The sequence below is a fragment of the Danio rerio genome, chromosome 3 (genome assembly GCF_052040795.2).
Source record: "Danio rerio strain M-AB ecotype USA chromosome 3, GRCz13ab, whole genome shotgun sequence".
In the NCBI taxonomy this organism is placed as follows: Eukaryota; Metazoa; Chordata; class Actinopteri; order Cypriniformes; family Danionidae; genus Danio; species Danio rerio.
In genome coordinates this window covers 56,479,432-56,497,326 of record NC_141023.1, presented here as the reverse complement: position 1 = coordinate 56,497,326, position 17,895 = coordinate 56,479,432, and the positions used below count along the sequence as shown (strand labels likewise).

Below are 17,895 nucleotides of genomic sequence, written 5' to 3'. Positions count from 1 at the left end.
ATGATACACTCAATACACATACACACTCTATACATCTACACACATGATGCACTCCATCCATATGGACACGATACACTATACATATACACACATTATACACTCCTGTCAGGGTCGGGGATAGAACCCGGGTCTCTAGCATGAGAGGAGAATCCCGTAACCACTGAGCTACTGGAAGCTGATGAGTGTAAGGAGTGTATCATGTGTGTATATGTATGAAATGTATCATTTGTGCATATGTATGGGGTGTATCAAGTATGTATGTATAGAGTGTAGTATGTATCGTGTGTAATCATTTATTAAGTGTTTATGTATAGTGTATTTGTGTGTATATATAGAGTGTAATGTGTATATGTATCATGTGTGTATATGCAAAGAGTGTATGTGTATCATGTGTATAGTGTGTGCTCATTTATGGAGTGTATTATGTGTGTATGTATAGAGTGTATCGTGTGTGCATATGTATCGTGTGTGTATGTATAGAGTGCATCATGCACACATGTCACTCTCCATAAATATACACTTATGATAGACTCCATTCATATGGACACATGATACAGTAAACATATACACACACTACACTCTATACATATAAGCATATGTATAGAGTGTAGTGTGTGTATGTTTACTGTATCATGTGTGCATATGTGTGTATGGAGTGTATCATGTTTATGTATAGGGTGTATTATCAGTGGCGTAGCGAACGGGCCCGCAGGGTGATCATCCTTCCCGCTCTTCAGTTTGTGATCACTCCATCTCCCTTAAACCCCCCCATGTAATTGTAATTGCATGTAAGATTGTATTTTCGTAATGGATCTGTTCGGTTAAATCCTCAAATAAGGCATAAATCGTTTGAAACTTGTTATTGAGGCTGTTATAAGACCAGGGAAAAGAGTCGCTTTTTTTCCTGTGATCTATTATTATCAATAAGTAGATTGAAAGGTTAAGGACAAACTTTATGGTGGCTTGAGAAAGCCTGTTGAAAGTACTTTATTTAGTTTGAAAAAGTATCAAGTTGACTAAAAGAATGTTTAAGATCCATGCAGTAAACAATTAACCTAGCATGATTAAGCATGTTGTTAGCATATTTCTACCATGAATTAGCATGTTGCTTGCATGTTTCTAGCTTGATTTAGCATGTTGTTAACATGGTTCCAACATGAATAAGCATGTTTCTAACACAAATTAGCATACTGTTAGCATGCTTCTAGCATGCATTAGCATGTTGTTAGCATGAATTAGCATCTCGTTAGGATGATTCTAGCTTGAATTATCATGTTGTTAGCATGATTGAAGGATGAATTAGCATGTTGTTAGCTGTCACACCCTCTGCTTGCTCACCTAGTTCCAGTCACCTCACTCAGCCATCATCACTCACTAGCTGTAATCAACGTCAGATGGTTCTCGTCGATGACTCTCCCGATTTCTCTGGTGCTCTTCCGTGGATGTCCTCTTTCTCCTGTGAATACAAATACACCAGATTCAGGGAAGTGGCTATTATTGTATTGATGTTGGCCGAAGAACTGAACTTACCATATGAACTGTGTGAGACCACTCTCTCTTTGTTACACCACTCACCTGCTTCCCCTCTCTTCTGTTGTTGCATTGCACAATAAATACTCTTGAAGTTAACCCTGCTTTATCTTCCTTGTGTGACCGAGACAGGATTCCAGCCCCGTAAAACACTATCGCAGATGATGGAGGTTAATGCTGCTATTACCGATGTCTCCCTGGATCTGTTTGCCAACATAGTGAACTCCCTCAGACAAACATTACCTTCCATCCAATCCATTCCCAGGTGTGTCCAGGGCCGGGAAATGAGCAGTGGTTGTAGTTTCCCTTCAGTAATGTGACAAGGAGTGGTAGTAATGACACAGACTGAGCATCACCGGACTTACCGGCCACCAGTACTTCTGTTGGAGGAGCAAGAAGGTTCTACTGCCGGCAGGGTGTTCTGAGCTGAGGGAGGTGTGTGTACTATCTAGTAGCTGGTGGCAGAGCCTGGTGAGGCCCAGGAAAAGTTTGGGGGTGCTGGCTCCTCGGAGGGGGCGGCATGAGTTTCTTTGTCCACTTTCCACAAAATGGGTGCTAGAAAGACAGAAGAGGGTTATACAAAACCAGGAGTGTCAACATTTGGATCCGGCGAGAACAAACGTGAGAGAGCATCAGCTTTCAAGTTCTTGTGACCAGGTTGAAAGGTGATCTGGAGGTGAAGCAGGCAAAGAATAACAACCAGCGGGCTTGGCGCGCATTAAGACATTCAGCACTGCAGAAATATGAAGGTTTTTGTGGTTTATTATGACGGCGAAGGGGAATTGGGCTCCTTCAAGCCAGCCGTCACTCTTCGAGGGCGAGTTTAATGGACAGTAGCTCGCAATCCCCTATACCATAGTTCTGTTCGGCTGGAGTTAATTTTCTGGAACACACTCTGTCAGATTAAAGACATATATCTACACAAAATACAAATGCTTTTGAAATCCAAATCCTCTAAAGGTTTGTCAGTCTGCATTATTTAGGGCAGGATTGTCCCAACTCGGTCCTGGAGGGCCGGTGTCTTGCATATTTTAGTTCCAACCCCTATTTAACACATCTTAAGGCTGATTTATACTTCTGCGTCAAACGCCGGCTGACGTGCACCTGTCAAAAATTCTAACTACACGTCACAACGACGCGTAGTGCAAGCTCTGTGATTGGTCGGCTTGGTAGTGCTGACAAGTTTGGAGTCCCGTGAAGGAGCTCCGGATGGAAAGTTTTGTTTTATGTGTACCTCATAGTTAAAGTTGTTGCACGTCCGCCGGTTCCTGCCTCAAAATGAGTGAGTTCGAGTCACTTGTACAACCAAGAAGTGTTCAGGAAATGCTAAACAGAAGCAAAGAAACTCGACACAGAGGAATATTTACACCTCACTGCCAACTAGCGTTTCGGAAGTGTTAATGCAGACCAACAGAGACAGCGCGCAAAAGTATAAATGCACAGCTGCGCGCGTTGCCTGCGCGTGAGTTACGCCGGTCACTTGACGCAGAAGTATAAACCAGGCTTTAACCAGCTAATCAAGCTCTTTCTAGGTGTACTAGAAACTTCCAGGCAGGTTTGTTGGGGGAAGGTGGAGCCTAACTTTACAGAACACCGGCCCTTCAAGACGAGTTTGGATAACCCTGATTTAAGGCAACCGGAGCCGGGAACACTTCCCAAAAGACATTATAAATTGAACGGCATCTGCACTTATGTTAGTCTTTTTTTTAATTATTCCCAGGGTTTCCGTAATCCTGGACCAGGCCGTATCCTGAGTAGCTGCTAGAGAAGTAGCATGAGACTGATTCCTGTAAGACCTCAGTGACAGATGAGTCCTCGCATTGTTCCTAAAGTGCCAGCCTGTACACCAGCCAGTGACCTCTCCTGCCTGCAGCTTCACCACGATAGACGTCCAGCGTTCTCCAGCCTCCGGCGCCTAGACTGCAGCTCTGCACAAGATGTTTGGCCATAGGAGAAATGAATGTGCCCAACTGAGCCTGGTTTCTCTCAAGGTCTTTTCGAGGTTCACCAATTGGTGAAGTTTTTTTCCTCGCCGCTGTCGCCACTGGCTTGCTAGCCATTTGTTTCAGGACTTGTGGAGCTGAGCACTGATGGATTTGCTCTTCAGTGTTTGTACTTTCTGCAGTGAAAATTAAACCACTCTGAACTGAACTGAACTTCAACACTGAAAACTTGACTCACACAGTTTCAATTTACTATAATCTTCTATGTGAAGCTGCTTTGACACAATCTACAATGTTAAAGCGCTATAGAAATAAGGATGAATTGAACTGAATGAATTGAATAGTACGCATATGGATGAAGAGCTTGGGGTTCACCAGATCATTGGGACAGAATGGCACCGACTCCAATATCAGCTGCATTTACTTCCACGATAAAGGAAAGTGTGGGATCTGGATGTCTGAGGATGGGTGCTTAAGTGAACTGTTGTTTTAGTAGTTCGAAGGCTTGGTGGGTATTAGAGCGGATAAAACACACCGTCCGCCTTTAAAAAGGGAGGTTAGAGGGGGCGAGAGGAGATTGTAGTTCTTTATAAAGTGTCTTTAAAAGTTGGTGAACCCAAGGAATTGTTGTAGTTCCTTCACAGTCTATTGTCCTTCTTATTTTAGCATGGCGTCGACCATGCCAACTTCCACATTGACCCTCTCAGCGGAGATCACGTATCCAAAAAAGGAGATTGTGGCTTTGTGGAATTCGCACTTTTCTGCTTTAAGAAACAGTAGGTGCTCTCGTAGGCTTCGGAGGACTCGTTGTCCGTGGGAATGGTGTTCTGTCATATTCCGGGAATAGATTAGGCTATTGTCTATGTAGACAATGGTGAAGCAGTGAGGAAAATCTCAGTAGATTTCGTTCAAGATTTCGATCCAGAGAGACTCCAGTCATAGCATCATTAGCATCCATTAGCCTGAAATCCTGTCACGGCCACACAAAAGAGACAATGCAAGAGTTACTGCAAGGGCTTTATTAGTGCGAAGCAAACAGCAGAGAGGTGAAGCAGGTGAGTTGTATGATGGAGGGAAAGCTATCTCACACACAGTTTGTGAGGTAAGTTCAGTTCTTCTGCAAATACCAATATAACGAATGTCACTTCCCTGAATGGGGCGTTTGAATCAACAGGAGAATAAGGGCATCCACGAAGAAACAGCAAGGAGAATGGCCAAGGAGAACCATCCGACTTTGATTCCAGCTAGTGAGTAAATGACAGAGGTGAGTATATATAGTGAGTGGGTGAATGCAGGTGTGAAAGATTAGTAGTCTGGTGAGGGTTCATGGGTGGGATGGTGCCTAACTGCGGTGACTGGGACTGAGAGAGCGAGCAGAGGGTGTGACTTCTTAATGCACCAGACATTCGGTTATAAATACTCATATGACTTACATGTTTGTTTCTATATGTGTTTATAACTATTCATTTATAGCACTTCATTTTTGCATTGATATTGAATATCTCTTCTTTAAATACATTATGTTATGGGTTTGTGATTCTTTGTTTTTTCTGGTTTTTGCTTTCTTTTTCTTAATAGGTGACTTGTTATGGTGCAGCAGGTGCGGCTAATCTTCAGGCTTATTTAAGGAGCTTCCAAGTTGCGTTCGGGAGACTGCCTTGGAGTATCATTTTTTTGTTTGACTTTCTTTGGCTTACCCACTGCTTATATTATTTTTGTTTATTTGAAATTTGCTCCAATGTAATTTGTTGTTTTCAACGTTATGTTAGACATTTAATTTGGTTACTTTGATACCCCTTTGCACTATTTTTTTGTCTTTTTGTAACCTTTAAATAAATATCTTTTTGCATTTTTTCGTTTAACTTCGTTTGGCTTCCCTTCATTTTGTTGCGTGATTGAGCTGGTACGTAACAATTATGAGCAGCACCTACACTTATTTCCTTTGTTCTCTATTTCCTCCTGGGGATACTTATCTTCGTCATATCTTATTAACACGCTTAGAAGTAGAAATGATATTACCATTTATGAACTTTGATAATGTTTATAGTCTAACAAACCCATACAAAGTCAAGAGATATCCATGCATTTCCACATCACATTAACAAATAAAATGAACAAGAACTAGGCAACTTCCATAATCTAGCCTCGTCCCAACTGTACAATGCACTTAATGTAATTGTCCCAAAAGTTTAGTATTTTAACCTACAAGAAAAAATATCTTAAGTACAGCACCAAATCATTTTGCATCATGATGACCATTTGCCAGTGTAAGTATTTTCCTCCAGGAGGCAGTGTTCAACCGTATTTCCACAACTAATAAAATGAAAAAAATGAAAATAATGGAGCATTTCAATACAAGATTTTACATTATTTTTAATAATAATTAAAAAATCAACAGCAACAGACCAATGTTTTTTTAGCCATTAAGAATGTCATGTTACACACAAATAAAGTCAAATCAAGTTCAAAGACAAGTTATATATTTACAAAAATATACACATTTCCCCACCAATTTCTGAACTTCTTATCTAACGCTTTAGGAAAGGCATTTCAAAGTTGCACATAAAGCCTTAATCCGAAAGTCAATCCTTTGTGGCGCTAAAATGAGGAAGATGTAGTTTTATTTTTATACAATTATAATAATATGTATATAAATTATTCCTCAGAGGACATGTTCATCTGTTTCAGCATCTTTTGCTCTCTGCGGATCCTCATGCGCTGCTTAAAATCCTCCAATTCTTGCCTCTGAAAAACAGCACATAGAAAACAGACTTATCATTGAAGCTCACTTCATACCGACTAAAAAAGGGTTTCAAGCATCAAGACAAATAAGTGTACAATAACAATCTTTTTAAAAAAGCATACATCACATGTGTAGCTTTGTTTTTTTTTTTTCTTAGCAAAAATAACGCATGTTGTACATTTTTGTACTAATTTACACTAAAATGTATGGTAACACTTTATTTTGATGGTTCACTTGAGTATTAGTAGACTGTCTACTTAATATCTGTTGATACTGCTCCAAACAGACATTTAACTGATTATAAGAAACTTTGCACGTACATGTCAACTAACACTAACCCTAACCAAACAGTCTACTTATAATCTAATGAGAATTAGTTGGCATGGTGATGCAATGCAAGTTAAATTCAACAAACGGATCATCAGAATAAAGTGTGACCAAATGTAATTTAGTGTAATAACCATTTACATACCGAAAACCACAAAATCTTGTCAGGTCTTTTTTTTAAACCAGAATTATATGACAACATATGAATAAACTCCATTTAAATATCACAACATAGCTCCAAAATACTACTTAACCCAGGGGTGTCCAAAGTCAGTCCTGGAGGGCCGGTGTCCGGCTGACTTTAGCTCCAACTTGCTTCAACACACCTGCCTAAAAGTTTCTAGTATACATAGTAAGAGCTTGATTAGCTGGTTCAGGTGTGTTTAATTAGGGTTGGAGCTAAACTCTCCAGGACACATGTCCGTCCATCCATCCGTCCGTCCGTCCGTCCGTCCGTCCATCTATCTATTTATTTATCAGTCTGTCTTTCTGTCTATCAATTTATCAGTCTGTCTTTCTGTCTATCAATTTATCAGTCTGTCTTTCTGTCTATCAATTTATCAGTCTGTCTTTCTGTCTATCGATCTATCTATCTATCTATCTATCTATCTATCTGTCTATCTGTCTATCTGTCTATCTATCTATCTGTCTATCTGTCTATCTGTCTATCTGTCTATCTGTCTATCTATCTATCTGTCTATCTGTCTATTTATCAGTCTGTCTATCTATCTATCTATCTATCTATCTCAGTCTGTCTATCTGTCTATCTATCTATCTATCTATCTATCTATCTATCTATCTATCTATCTATCTATCTATCTATCTATCAGTCTGTCTATTTGTCTATCTATCTATCTATCTATCTATCTATCTATCTATCTATCTATCTATCTGTCTGTCTGTCTGTCTGTCTATCTATCTATCTGTCTGTCTGTCTGTCTGTCTGTCTGTCTGTCTGTCTGTCTATCTATCAGTCTGTCTATCTGTCTATCTATCTATTGATCAGTCTGTCTATCTGTCTCTCTATCTATCTATCTATCTATCTATCTATCTATCTATCTATCTATCTATCTATCTATCAGTCTGTCTGTCTATCTATCTACCTACCTACCTACCTACCTACCTACCTGTCAGTCAGTCAGTCAGTCAGTCTGTCTGTCTGTCTGTCTGTCTGTCTATCTATCTATCTATCTATCTATCTATCTATCAGTCTGTCTATCTGTCTATCTATCTATCTATCTATCTATCTATCTATCAGTCTGTCTATCTATCTGTCTATCTATCTACCTATCTATCTATCTATCTATCTATCTATCTATCTATCTATCTATCTATCTATCTATCTATCTATCTATCTATCTATCTATCTATCGCTAGTCAGAATATGCATTAAAAAAAAAAACATTATTTCACCCATATTTTGCTACTTTATTTTTTTCGAGCTATTTAGAACACAATGAAAGCCACTAAAATTACCTTTGGACTCATAAACAAATACAGTAGATATTAATTTTACGCAATACATTATCTACTAAATGATCTGTTTATTTACACAAACCCCCAATGTGAAAGTTTGTTTACATCTAAAAGCTTGCAAATGAAAGAGAGAATACATACCTGCAGTTTCTCATCAGGCGGGAAGATCTCCCTCTAAAAAATATGTCACATAATAATATGATCACGCAATATAAAAACAAAAATAAAACAGCTAAATAACCATATATATATGAAGTCAATAGTAAAAATCATGCATCAAACAAAAGGTATAATGTTATTATTGTATAATATATAATGTAATATTAATGTTGGGTTGGAAACAAATTAAAAGTCCTCTTCAAAGTTATTTTCAGTTCTCAGGATTTGCATTAAAAACATGCTTTGAAAAATGAACATATGAAGAGTTCAGATGCAAAAACCTCTAAATTACATCTGACATTCTCTTCTAAAATGAGCATTTTTATCAGGCTCATGTGGGTAGGTTCAGTAATGCCACTTTTACAGCAAATAATACGGTCTTTAAAGTAAAATAACACAACATAAACAAAGGAGGATGAGAAAAATCTTCAATTTCAGATGGCACTTAGAGGTTTTTGCATCTGAACTCTTCAAATATTATTTGTTTTTTACTTTATATACTAACTGCAAAATGTCATGTACGTTAAGTATTTTATCATTTAGATAACTTATTTGTGGAGAAAATAGTAAATATGAAACATTTCAAAGTTTGAAAACGTGAAACGATCATAAAACCTTGTCAAAAAATGTAAGTTATAACATCACTTCATTAACTCTGACTAATAACCAACCTTTCTCTTCACGATATATTCCTCAAAATACTCGGCTTGGTTTGAAATCCAAAACATCGCCACTGGAAACGACAAATACACCATCATCTGTGTGGGGAAAATAATAATAATTAAGAATAAATATTAATACATGAATATAGATATTCACATGAACGCGCAGTGCCCTCTGTGTTTAGCAAAGCAGGACATTTACAGCTTCAGTTCGTCGTTTATTTCCCAAAAGCTGCATTAATATAAGTTCATATAGTTTTAGAAGAACATTATCAGCCTTCAAGCATAAATAAAACGTCAAACTCACCCTAAAAATCTCAATTTTAACCCCCATGTCCTACAGCTTGACAATCACACATTCAGGCACTTCCTGTTCCAGAATATGTCAAAATAAAGGTTCGGAATACGCACGTCTATGTACGTATACAGTATATCTGAATCAGGGAAAAGTCTTGATAGGATACAGCTGCGGATACGCACATTAATGCAGCATCATTTTTCGTGACGCTATTTTACAATAATTAATAGTTTTACAGTACTGTGACGGTAGGTTAAGGGTTTTGGTGGGGATAGACGTAAAAAATACAATTTACTGCGTAGCTTAGTGAACAGCGCTCGGTGAAAATAGCAATTTTACATTACTGTGACGGTTGAGTTTAGTGTTGGGGTAGACGTTATAATAAAATACAATTAATGGGAAATTTTATAAATAATATAAATAATTCTCGCTAACTTCCGCGGCCGCAACCGTATCAAGCAATAGTCACAGCTACATTATCAGCAAATCTTTATTTTTATTATCATTAATATTTAACTTTGCTGAGGGTTGGTATTTATTAACAGATATGTCCGTTGATTTACTGTAACCGACCGTCCAAACTCGAGTTGCTTCTCCAATAGATCTTAGCGGTGACGTCATCCGGCTGCAGGCTTATGAAAGCGCGTGCAATCGCTGAGCGGACACAGGTGCACGAGCATGATGAAAACACGCTGCAACTTTGCATCACACATCCCTCATACGCACCGAGAGAGACTCTCACTTGCTATTTAATCCCGGTGAGGACTCTCATAGACGTAATGATGTTTATTTTATCCCCATACCCCTAAAGCAAACCCTCACAGGAAATCATTTGCACTTATATTATTCACTCTATTCTGTTTGGCTTGCCTGTGGGGACCTCGATTTAGGTTGGTTGTTGCTAGATGACAGATCAGATACTCATTGCGTAGTTAACGAGAATTATTTGTATTATTTATTCAATTTACCATTAATTGTATTTTATTAACGTCTACCCTAAACCCATCCATCACAGTACTGTAAAAAACTGTTATTATAAACAATATTCTTCATATAATTTATTAAATTACCCAATAAATTGTATTTTATTAACGTCTAGCTCCACCCCAACCCTAAACTCAACCATCACAGTAATGTAAAATATTAATTAGTGTTATACAGTGTCATAAAAATTATGCTGTATTGATGTGCGTATACACCGCTGTATCCTATCTAGAATTTACCATATAGGTCCTCAAGTTGACAAGTAACCATAATGTCTGTGCGCATTCGAGTCATGTTAGAATACAGCTGCAGATATGTACACCAATATAGCATCATTATTAAACACTATATAACATTAATCAATCATTTTACAGTACTGTGACAGTGGGTAGACTGATAAAATACAATTTATTGGGTAAATTATTAAATACCATAAATAACACTGTAAAGGGTTTTACATTGCTGTGATGGTTGGGGTAGACGTTAATAAAATACAATTAATGGGAGATTTAATAATTAATAAAAATAATTCTAGTTAACTTCCGGCCACAATCATATCTGATCTAGCAATAACCGGTTTTAGTCCCCCAAAAATAGATGAAAATAACTATATAGTCACACTTATTGTAAGATATTTTCTATTTGGAGGACGATTGAAGGGGATAGTTCACCTAAATAAATGAATTTTAAAAAGTAAATAAAAATATAATTCTGTCATTATTAATGTTAACAAACACTTACTTCAAAATTGCTGCTGTTTTGCGGTTGACAGATCATAGGCATTCCTATTGCAATTTTGACTTTTTTTTCCCTTCAGAACAGCAACTATTTCTCGCAATACCGACTCTAGTTGTGACTGTAGATTATGACTAAACACAGTTGTGTGTTCATACGTTTTATAATGTTAAAAGTCAATTCTGACAATTATCTAATATGAATGGCACAATAAAGCCCTAGTTTATTCTGAGATATGAACTCACAATGTTTTTATTTTATGCTAAGATGTGTCAAATAGCTGTTTTTACACATTTTCTGTAATTATTTTTAGTCTTTGTGCATTACAGGTCTTTGATCTCTTCTGGAAACTTCACATGTTGAAAATTCACTCTGCAGTTTTGTTTTTATTCTATTTTTTCAGTTTTTGTTATTTAAATAAATCTTAATGCATGCAGTAATAGGAAAACAAATACTTTAACTGGCACCATTATCAAGAGAAATTACTGATCCACCCATCTATTTATCCATCCATGTATCCATCTATCATCCATCCATCCATGTATCATCCACCGATCCATCCATCCAATCATCCGTCCATTCATGCATCAACTTAACCATCCACCCATCCAATCATCCATCCAATCATACATCTATCAATCATCCATCCACCTTTCCATCTATCGATCCATCCATGTATCATCCACCCATCCATCCATCCATCCATCCATGCATCAATTTAACCATCCACCTGTCTATTCATCAAATGATCCATCCATCCATCCATCTATCTATCTATCTATCTATCTATCTATCTATCTATCTATCTATCTATCTATCTATCTATCTATCTATCTATCTATCTATCTATCATCCAACTATCTGTCCATCCATCCATCCATCCATCCATTTATCCATCCACCTATCCATTTATCAATCGATCCATCCAATTAATCATAAATCCACCCATCCATCTAATCATACATTTATCCATTCATCAATCCACCACCTTTCCATTTATCGATCAATCGATCCAACCAATCATACATATATCCATCCATCCATGCATTTATTCACCCATCCACCTATCCATCCATCCATGCATCCATCTATCTATCTATCTATCTATCTATCTATCTATCTATCTATCTATCTATCTATCTATCTATCTATCTATCTATCTATCTATCTATCTATCTATCTATCTTCCACCTATCCACCCATCCAATCATCCATCCAATCATCCATCTGTCCATCCATCCTTCTATTTATCTATCATACCATCTAATTATCTATCAAACCACCTATCCATCCATCAATCCATCCATCCCTCCCTCTCTCTCTCTCTCTCTCTCTCTCTATCTATCTATCTATCTATCCATCTATTCATTCATCTATCTATATCCATCCATCCATCCATCTAGATTTACACTACTTGGTCAAAAAATAACTTTGATCACTTGTAATCATCTGAAGTTGGAGCAGAGCTCAAGGTCCTATAATGAAAAAAGCACACATGAACCACAGAAACTGAATTTGTCATAAAAAACCAGCTGCCTTCTCAGTGAAAAACTAAATCTTGACTTTGTGTGAAATATGATGCAACGTCCTTTGGTGGCCAATGTTCCCCCCTGAGCTTTAATAAGGTGCCGAACAGTACCACAACCTCTTTAATGAGCAATATCGCTTATGAAAGCACACATCTCATCTATTTCCAACACGTCAAACCAATCTGAAAACACAATAACAGGTGGAGCGTGTTTAAAGCGGATAAATTATAAACGAGACGGGCTCATTTTTTTTTTCTTTCATTTTAATTTTCTATAAAAGAGATGAGTTTATTTCATGATCATAACAGATTGAACCATTGACCTCGATAGCCCACGCACATACCAAAACAGTAATCGAGGAAAATGTTAAACAAACCCCCAAAAAAACTGAACAAAAAAAAAATAATAATATTAATAAAAACCAAAAAACAAAACAAAAGAAAAGAAAATAACAAAATACCTGAATAAAGCAAACTCTCTGCTGAGCTGCAGGTCAGCACATTCTCCGGAGAATCCGAAATCTATGGCACATAATGTCCAACTGTTACCATGGAAAAGAAAATACATTTAAAGGCTCGCAGGAATGAAGTGTTTCTCTTCTTTGAACTTTTACAGACCAAATTAACCAAAGTAAAAGAGAGCTATATAAGTGGACTTCATGAGGAAGAAACAACAACAACAACAACGATGATGAAAAAAAAAAATGAATCTGCAAAGCAACATCATGGTTTAAATGAAGTGTTTTTGCGATTGAAACCTCCGGGTAAAACCACCCTTCCCCAGCCACATAAACCAAGGACACACACACACATGCACTCACACACACAGTCACGCAGTGATGATGATGATGATAATCGAACATCCTCTTAGCAGTTTTGAGAAAAGGAAAAACTAGTTGTTCGGTGTATACTTAAGAAGTCCAGCTAAAACTAGATTTAAACCTGAATATTGTAAATGGGTAAAATATAAAACGTTTACTTTCCTTTTTTTGTCTTTTAAACACAAGCTCTCTCGGTCCCCCAAACCACCCCCCCACTCCGCTTATTGACCGCGCCCCGCCCCCGCCCCACCCCAAACGTAATATATGCCAACTAGAATCGCAATACAATACAGGCACTGGAGAAAACACTATAAGAGAAAACTCAGAGGACCCGCCAAGGTCTCGAATTGTGCCCCCCGCCCCCCTTGCTGAGTCAAATAACAGAATTAGAACACATCCACTATAATCGAACAAGAACAATGATAAATCAGAATGGTTTGATTTTTTTTTTTTTTTTGTCGTTGACGAGTTTTTGTCGTTATATCTAGCACAGCGAACATCGTTTTCTCTCTCTCGGTTTGTCTGTGCAGTTGTAATAAATGATCTGTGAAAAGAAAAAGAGGAGTCATGCAGTAACCAGCTGAAAGCTCCGTTCGTGACGCTCTCCGATGCATCACACAGAGTTGCATGTTTTCCTTCTATACGTATAATACACTTAAAATAGTTCTGGCTTTCTTTAAATTATATTCAAATTAAACGATGCTCAGAAACCGCGCTTACAGGCTCGAGGATCCCCTCGCCAGGTGAAAACGATGAGCGATGAAAAGTACATCTTCGTCCTCGATTAACACTTGTCAGAATAATGCATATATTAGGGTTTATTTTCTACAAGGCTAGCTAAACTTTTAAATGACGAGTGGGGAGAACAAGAAAATATATTTATATATTTAGAAAGACATGTTAAGTGAAGCGTTTCGGGTCTCGGCTATCAGCGTAAAAGGATATGGGTGTTTGGCATAGACATCAGAGGGTAAGGTGTTGGTAAGAGAGTTAAAAACCTTAAAAAAACAAAACAAAAACAAACGAAAAAAGAAAAGAAAAACAAAAAAACAAACACAACCAACCAAAACAGTAATTAAGAAAATACCTTTTGTACAGTAGATCCTACATAATGAAAAATCTGCACATGATAACAGTGTGAAACACACACCATGTTTAGTCATTTTTGTCACAGCCCCTGGTGAGAGTATTGTTTGTGTTGTGGTGTAAGGCCAGCTGGATCTCCTCTCCTGAGGAAGATCATCTTAAGTGCCCCGAACCCATCCTGCCATTTGCCTCACGAAAGAAAAAATGGGGGATACATAGCGAAAACGAAACGATGGGAGGGAAAGCAAATCAAACAGGAAACAGAGAGGTTTTCTAATCCCCCACAGACATCTGGCAGTCGATGGATGCCGTACTACAGAGAACCAGTACATATCATTGTTGTCGTTTGGGTATTCCTCAACCGATCGCATTGTCCATTGCTCCCATATTCTGAAGTAAGAGTCACACAAGAGTCCTCTCTTTTTCCCGGGAGGGTCACAATGGCGAATCCAGGAGGAAAAGCCGGAGAGGCGCAGCCGCCCATGTGTGAGGGTCCCTCATTCGGCTAAGGCAAAAGGAGAGCCGGAGCCTGGTTTCTCTCTCTCGGGGCCTCAGCGAATCCATCGCCTCTTCAGTGTTTCGGGTGGTCGGATGGGGTCTTTTTTCCCTTACTGCTTTTTTGAGTTCGTTCTGTCCGTGTAGAGCCGTTTCGCAGTTTGTCTCGTCCTCTCGCACTTCAGAACAAGTTCTCCTCAAAGATCGCCATCAAATCGCTTTGGAAATTCATGTCGATAGTAGCTGCCATCTGCAGAGGCGGAGAAAACACCGATCAATATTGGACACACACAGAGACATAGACACACAGACACATATGATAAGTTTATACTGATACATCTTGGGGAATTTGGGGAAATTTGAACATTTAGCTTCATTTGTCATTGGAAAAATGGTTTTAAATTGTGATTTTTTTGTAATATTACTGCATATACTGTATTTTTGATTGGATAAGCTCAGCTTTTTAGGAGACTATTTTAAAAAACACTGATGACAAACTTGTGAAAGGTAATATGGATGCACCCCAAAAAAAAAAAAAAGAGCCAAAAAATGCTTTCTAATAATAATGAATAATTCTTTTATTAAATAATAAAAAGTAATTTTGTACGATTTAAAAAAAGTAATTCAATAACTTAACTCTTAAAGACCAAAACAGCCGCCCGCAGCTAACAATAAGTATTGTAATTAAAGAGAGTCTCAGCTTTCCATTACTGTAAAATATTATATTCATGGACCTTCGGAGGCTCCGGAATCAGTGTGGTTACGTCATCACATTTTGACGAGGCTGATTTGACAAAGAAACACTCGTGGCTTATGTCTCCGGAAAAAACCAGACATGATGCATTGACGCATTGTCCCTCCTCCATGCCCAGATTGGTTCAAACTCGCTCTCTCTCAACCAATAAGCATAGGTTTCGCTTTGTGAACCAGCAATCAGCTTTTTGAACAACCCGAAAGGAGAAATAGGCTGTACATTTACGCACGGCTAAATAAAACAAACAAAAAAAAGTTTTGCATGAAATAATTCTCATACTAAGTAGCTTTGCATGCACAACAGCACAAAACAGTGACACAGCAAAGACGAAGTGCTGGTCTTGCTGTTTTCAAAGGACGCAAATGACGGTGCGGCTGTTTGTCTGCAACGCAAAAGTTGATAAGCAGCAGGGTCAACACCATATCCATGCTGGCACATAAAACCTAAGGATGGTTCATATTGAATCTAGTTTAGTTATGTAACTATTTATAGTAAAGCAAATATTTATATCTTTTTTTTACTGAGGATTTGCACCATGTTTATTTGGACTTTGACACATTATTTACTATTTTCTTATTTTTTATTTGTTCATTGTAAGTGGTGTTGTTTATGTTAACTGGAAATATATTATTTGGAAAAAGTCAAACTTGCTTAAGTGTTCTGTTATTTTGTAACAATCTTTGTTTAGTTCATTCCCACAATTTTTGGGGAAATACATTGTCAGTAAATAAATGCACTAGTATTTCCCACTGAAAAACGCCTTGGAATAACATTGAAATAAATTGCTATAACTTGCTCAGGGAAAGGTGGATGTAGACAAAATTTATTTTGGAAGTATAAAACATCATAGTGTGTATTTGTAAAGAAAAAAAAACTTCATGGGGTTTTGTTTGTAATAACTGGAAAATGCTACTTTTTTAAAAACTGATTATCTTAAAATTCTGGAATAAAAAAAGTTTTAGACTGGACCTTTAAATGATACAGATTGAAGCTTTAGGTTCTCCTGTTTAAAATAATATATGACACTTGAGGCTGACTGCTAAAGTAAAAATAAAACTGCTTTAAAAATAATAATAATAATATAGGCCCATTAGGTGCTCACAAAATACCTCTAGGTCTTAAAGGGTTAATAGATTAAAAAAACAAAATATACAGCAAATATAAGTCCAAGGCACTCCAAAAACGTGGAAAAATATCAAAAAGACTTTATTGACATGGCTATTTCTTAAAACTGCACCTACACGTTTCACAAAAAACTTGCCTTCATTAGGGTTACAGAGATCACGTGCATCTGGAGTTTCTTTTAAACACTATGGTCTCATGACTCATTAGAATAGCATTAGAATACAAACGCACCTGAACTCGTTACCCTGATGAAGTGTTTGCCAAACCGTTTAGATTCAGTTTTAAGGAATAGATATGTCAATAAAGGCTTTTTAATATTTTATTCCACATTTTTCCAGTGACTTGAACTTGAACCCAAAGAACACCAGCACATTAATTAAGCTACCCCTGAGAGTTTTTTTGTTTGATTTCGGATTTTAATTAAACACATTTTATAAACTGTAAAATTTAAATAGAATTTTAGAATTAGAATTTTACCAGTGTTGCCATGACAGCACAGTAGCCCTGTTAAAAGCAGCAGGAACAAGTATACTATGCAGAAATGCACTGTTGGCTTGTTACTCCAGAGGATATTACTTTTTCTGTGAGCAGATGCACTTTAAGCACATATATTAAACTTATACTATAATTTTCAGCACTATAAACCAATAATATTCAGTATTAAATTGGGTATTGGTGTGCAATAAAAAAATTCATTTCCCATCATGCATTGTGAAATGTTGCTCATCTATATTTATTTAAAGAAGTGAATCAAAACCTTTTAAAGTTGTCTTAAATTTGACTTGGTGAAACCTGCGGACAAAAGTTAAGCCCTTTTACAAGAACATTATAAATCAAATTTCAGACTTATGCAGAGCTAAAGCATTCCTAAGCATTTTTTTCTTATGGCAGTGGAAAAGACTTTTAGTTGTCCTCTTCAAAAAAAAAAAACCTAAATTAGTTTATTTCTAAGCCATTTATTTTATTGTGTCAATACAAGCAAATTCTAGTTGTATACACTGACTTTAATAAAATGCTGTTAATAAATTTAAAGGTGCAGTATGTTAGTTTGACACCTACTGGTTCAACTAGGTATTCAAAACAGGTGGCTCTAGGTCAGGGGTGCTCAAAACCCTGTTCCTGGAGATCTACCTTTCTACAGAGTTTAGCTCCAACCCCGATCAAACACACCTGAACCAATTAATTAGGACCTGAACAGCACTTGATAATTACAAACAGGTGTGTTTGAT

General features: G+C 37.3%; 2 protein-coding genes across 8 annotated transcripts in view; both read right to left on the bottom strand.

Moving 5' to 3' along the window:
* Positions 1-5,826: 5,826 nt before the first annotated feature.
* On the bottom strand, positions 5,827-9,245 carry pet100 (PET100 cytochrome c oxidase chaperone). Its single transcript, NM_001303057.1, is given in 4 exon segments — positions 5,827-6,218; positions 8,161-8,193; positions 8,850-8,936; positions 9,148-9,245. Coding segments are annotated over 4 exon segments (237 nt in total). The 5' UTR covers positions 9,175-9,245; the 3' UTR covers positions 5,827-6,128.
* Positions 9,246-12,961: 3,716 nt separating this feature from the next.
* brd4 (bromodomain containing 4) overlaps positions 12,962-17,895 on the bottom strand; it is a 111,542-nt gene continuing 106,608 nt past the window's right edge. For 5 of the 7 annotated variants that reach the window (XM_087243161.1, XM_087243160.1, XM_087243162.1 and 2 more), the window contains one exon: positions 12,962-15,037. In XM_087243161.1, coding sequence (XP_087099287.1) covers positions 14,969-15,037 — 69 coding nt within the window. In that variant the 3' untranslated portion in view covers positions 12,962-14,968. Of the gene's footprint in view, positions 17,780-17,895 lie in introns of all 7 variants that reach the window. The other 2 variants (XR_015479944.1, NM_001111281.3) reach the window with 2 other exon arrangements.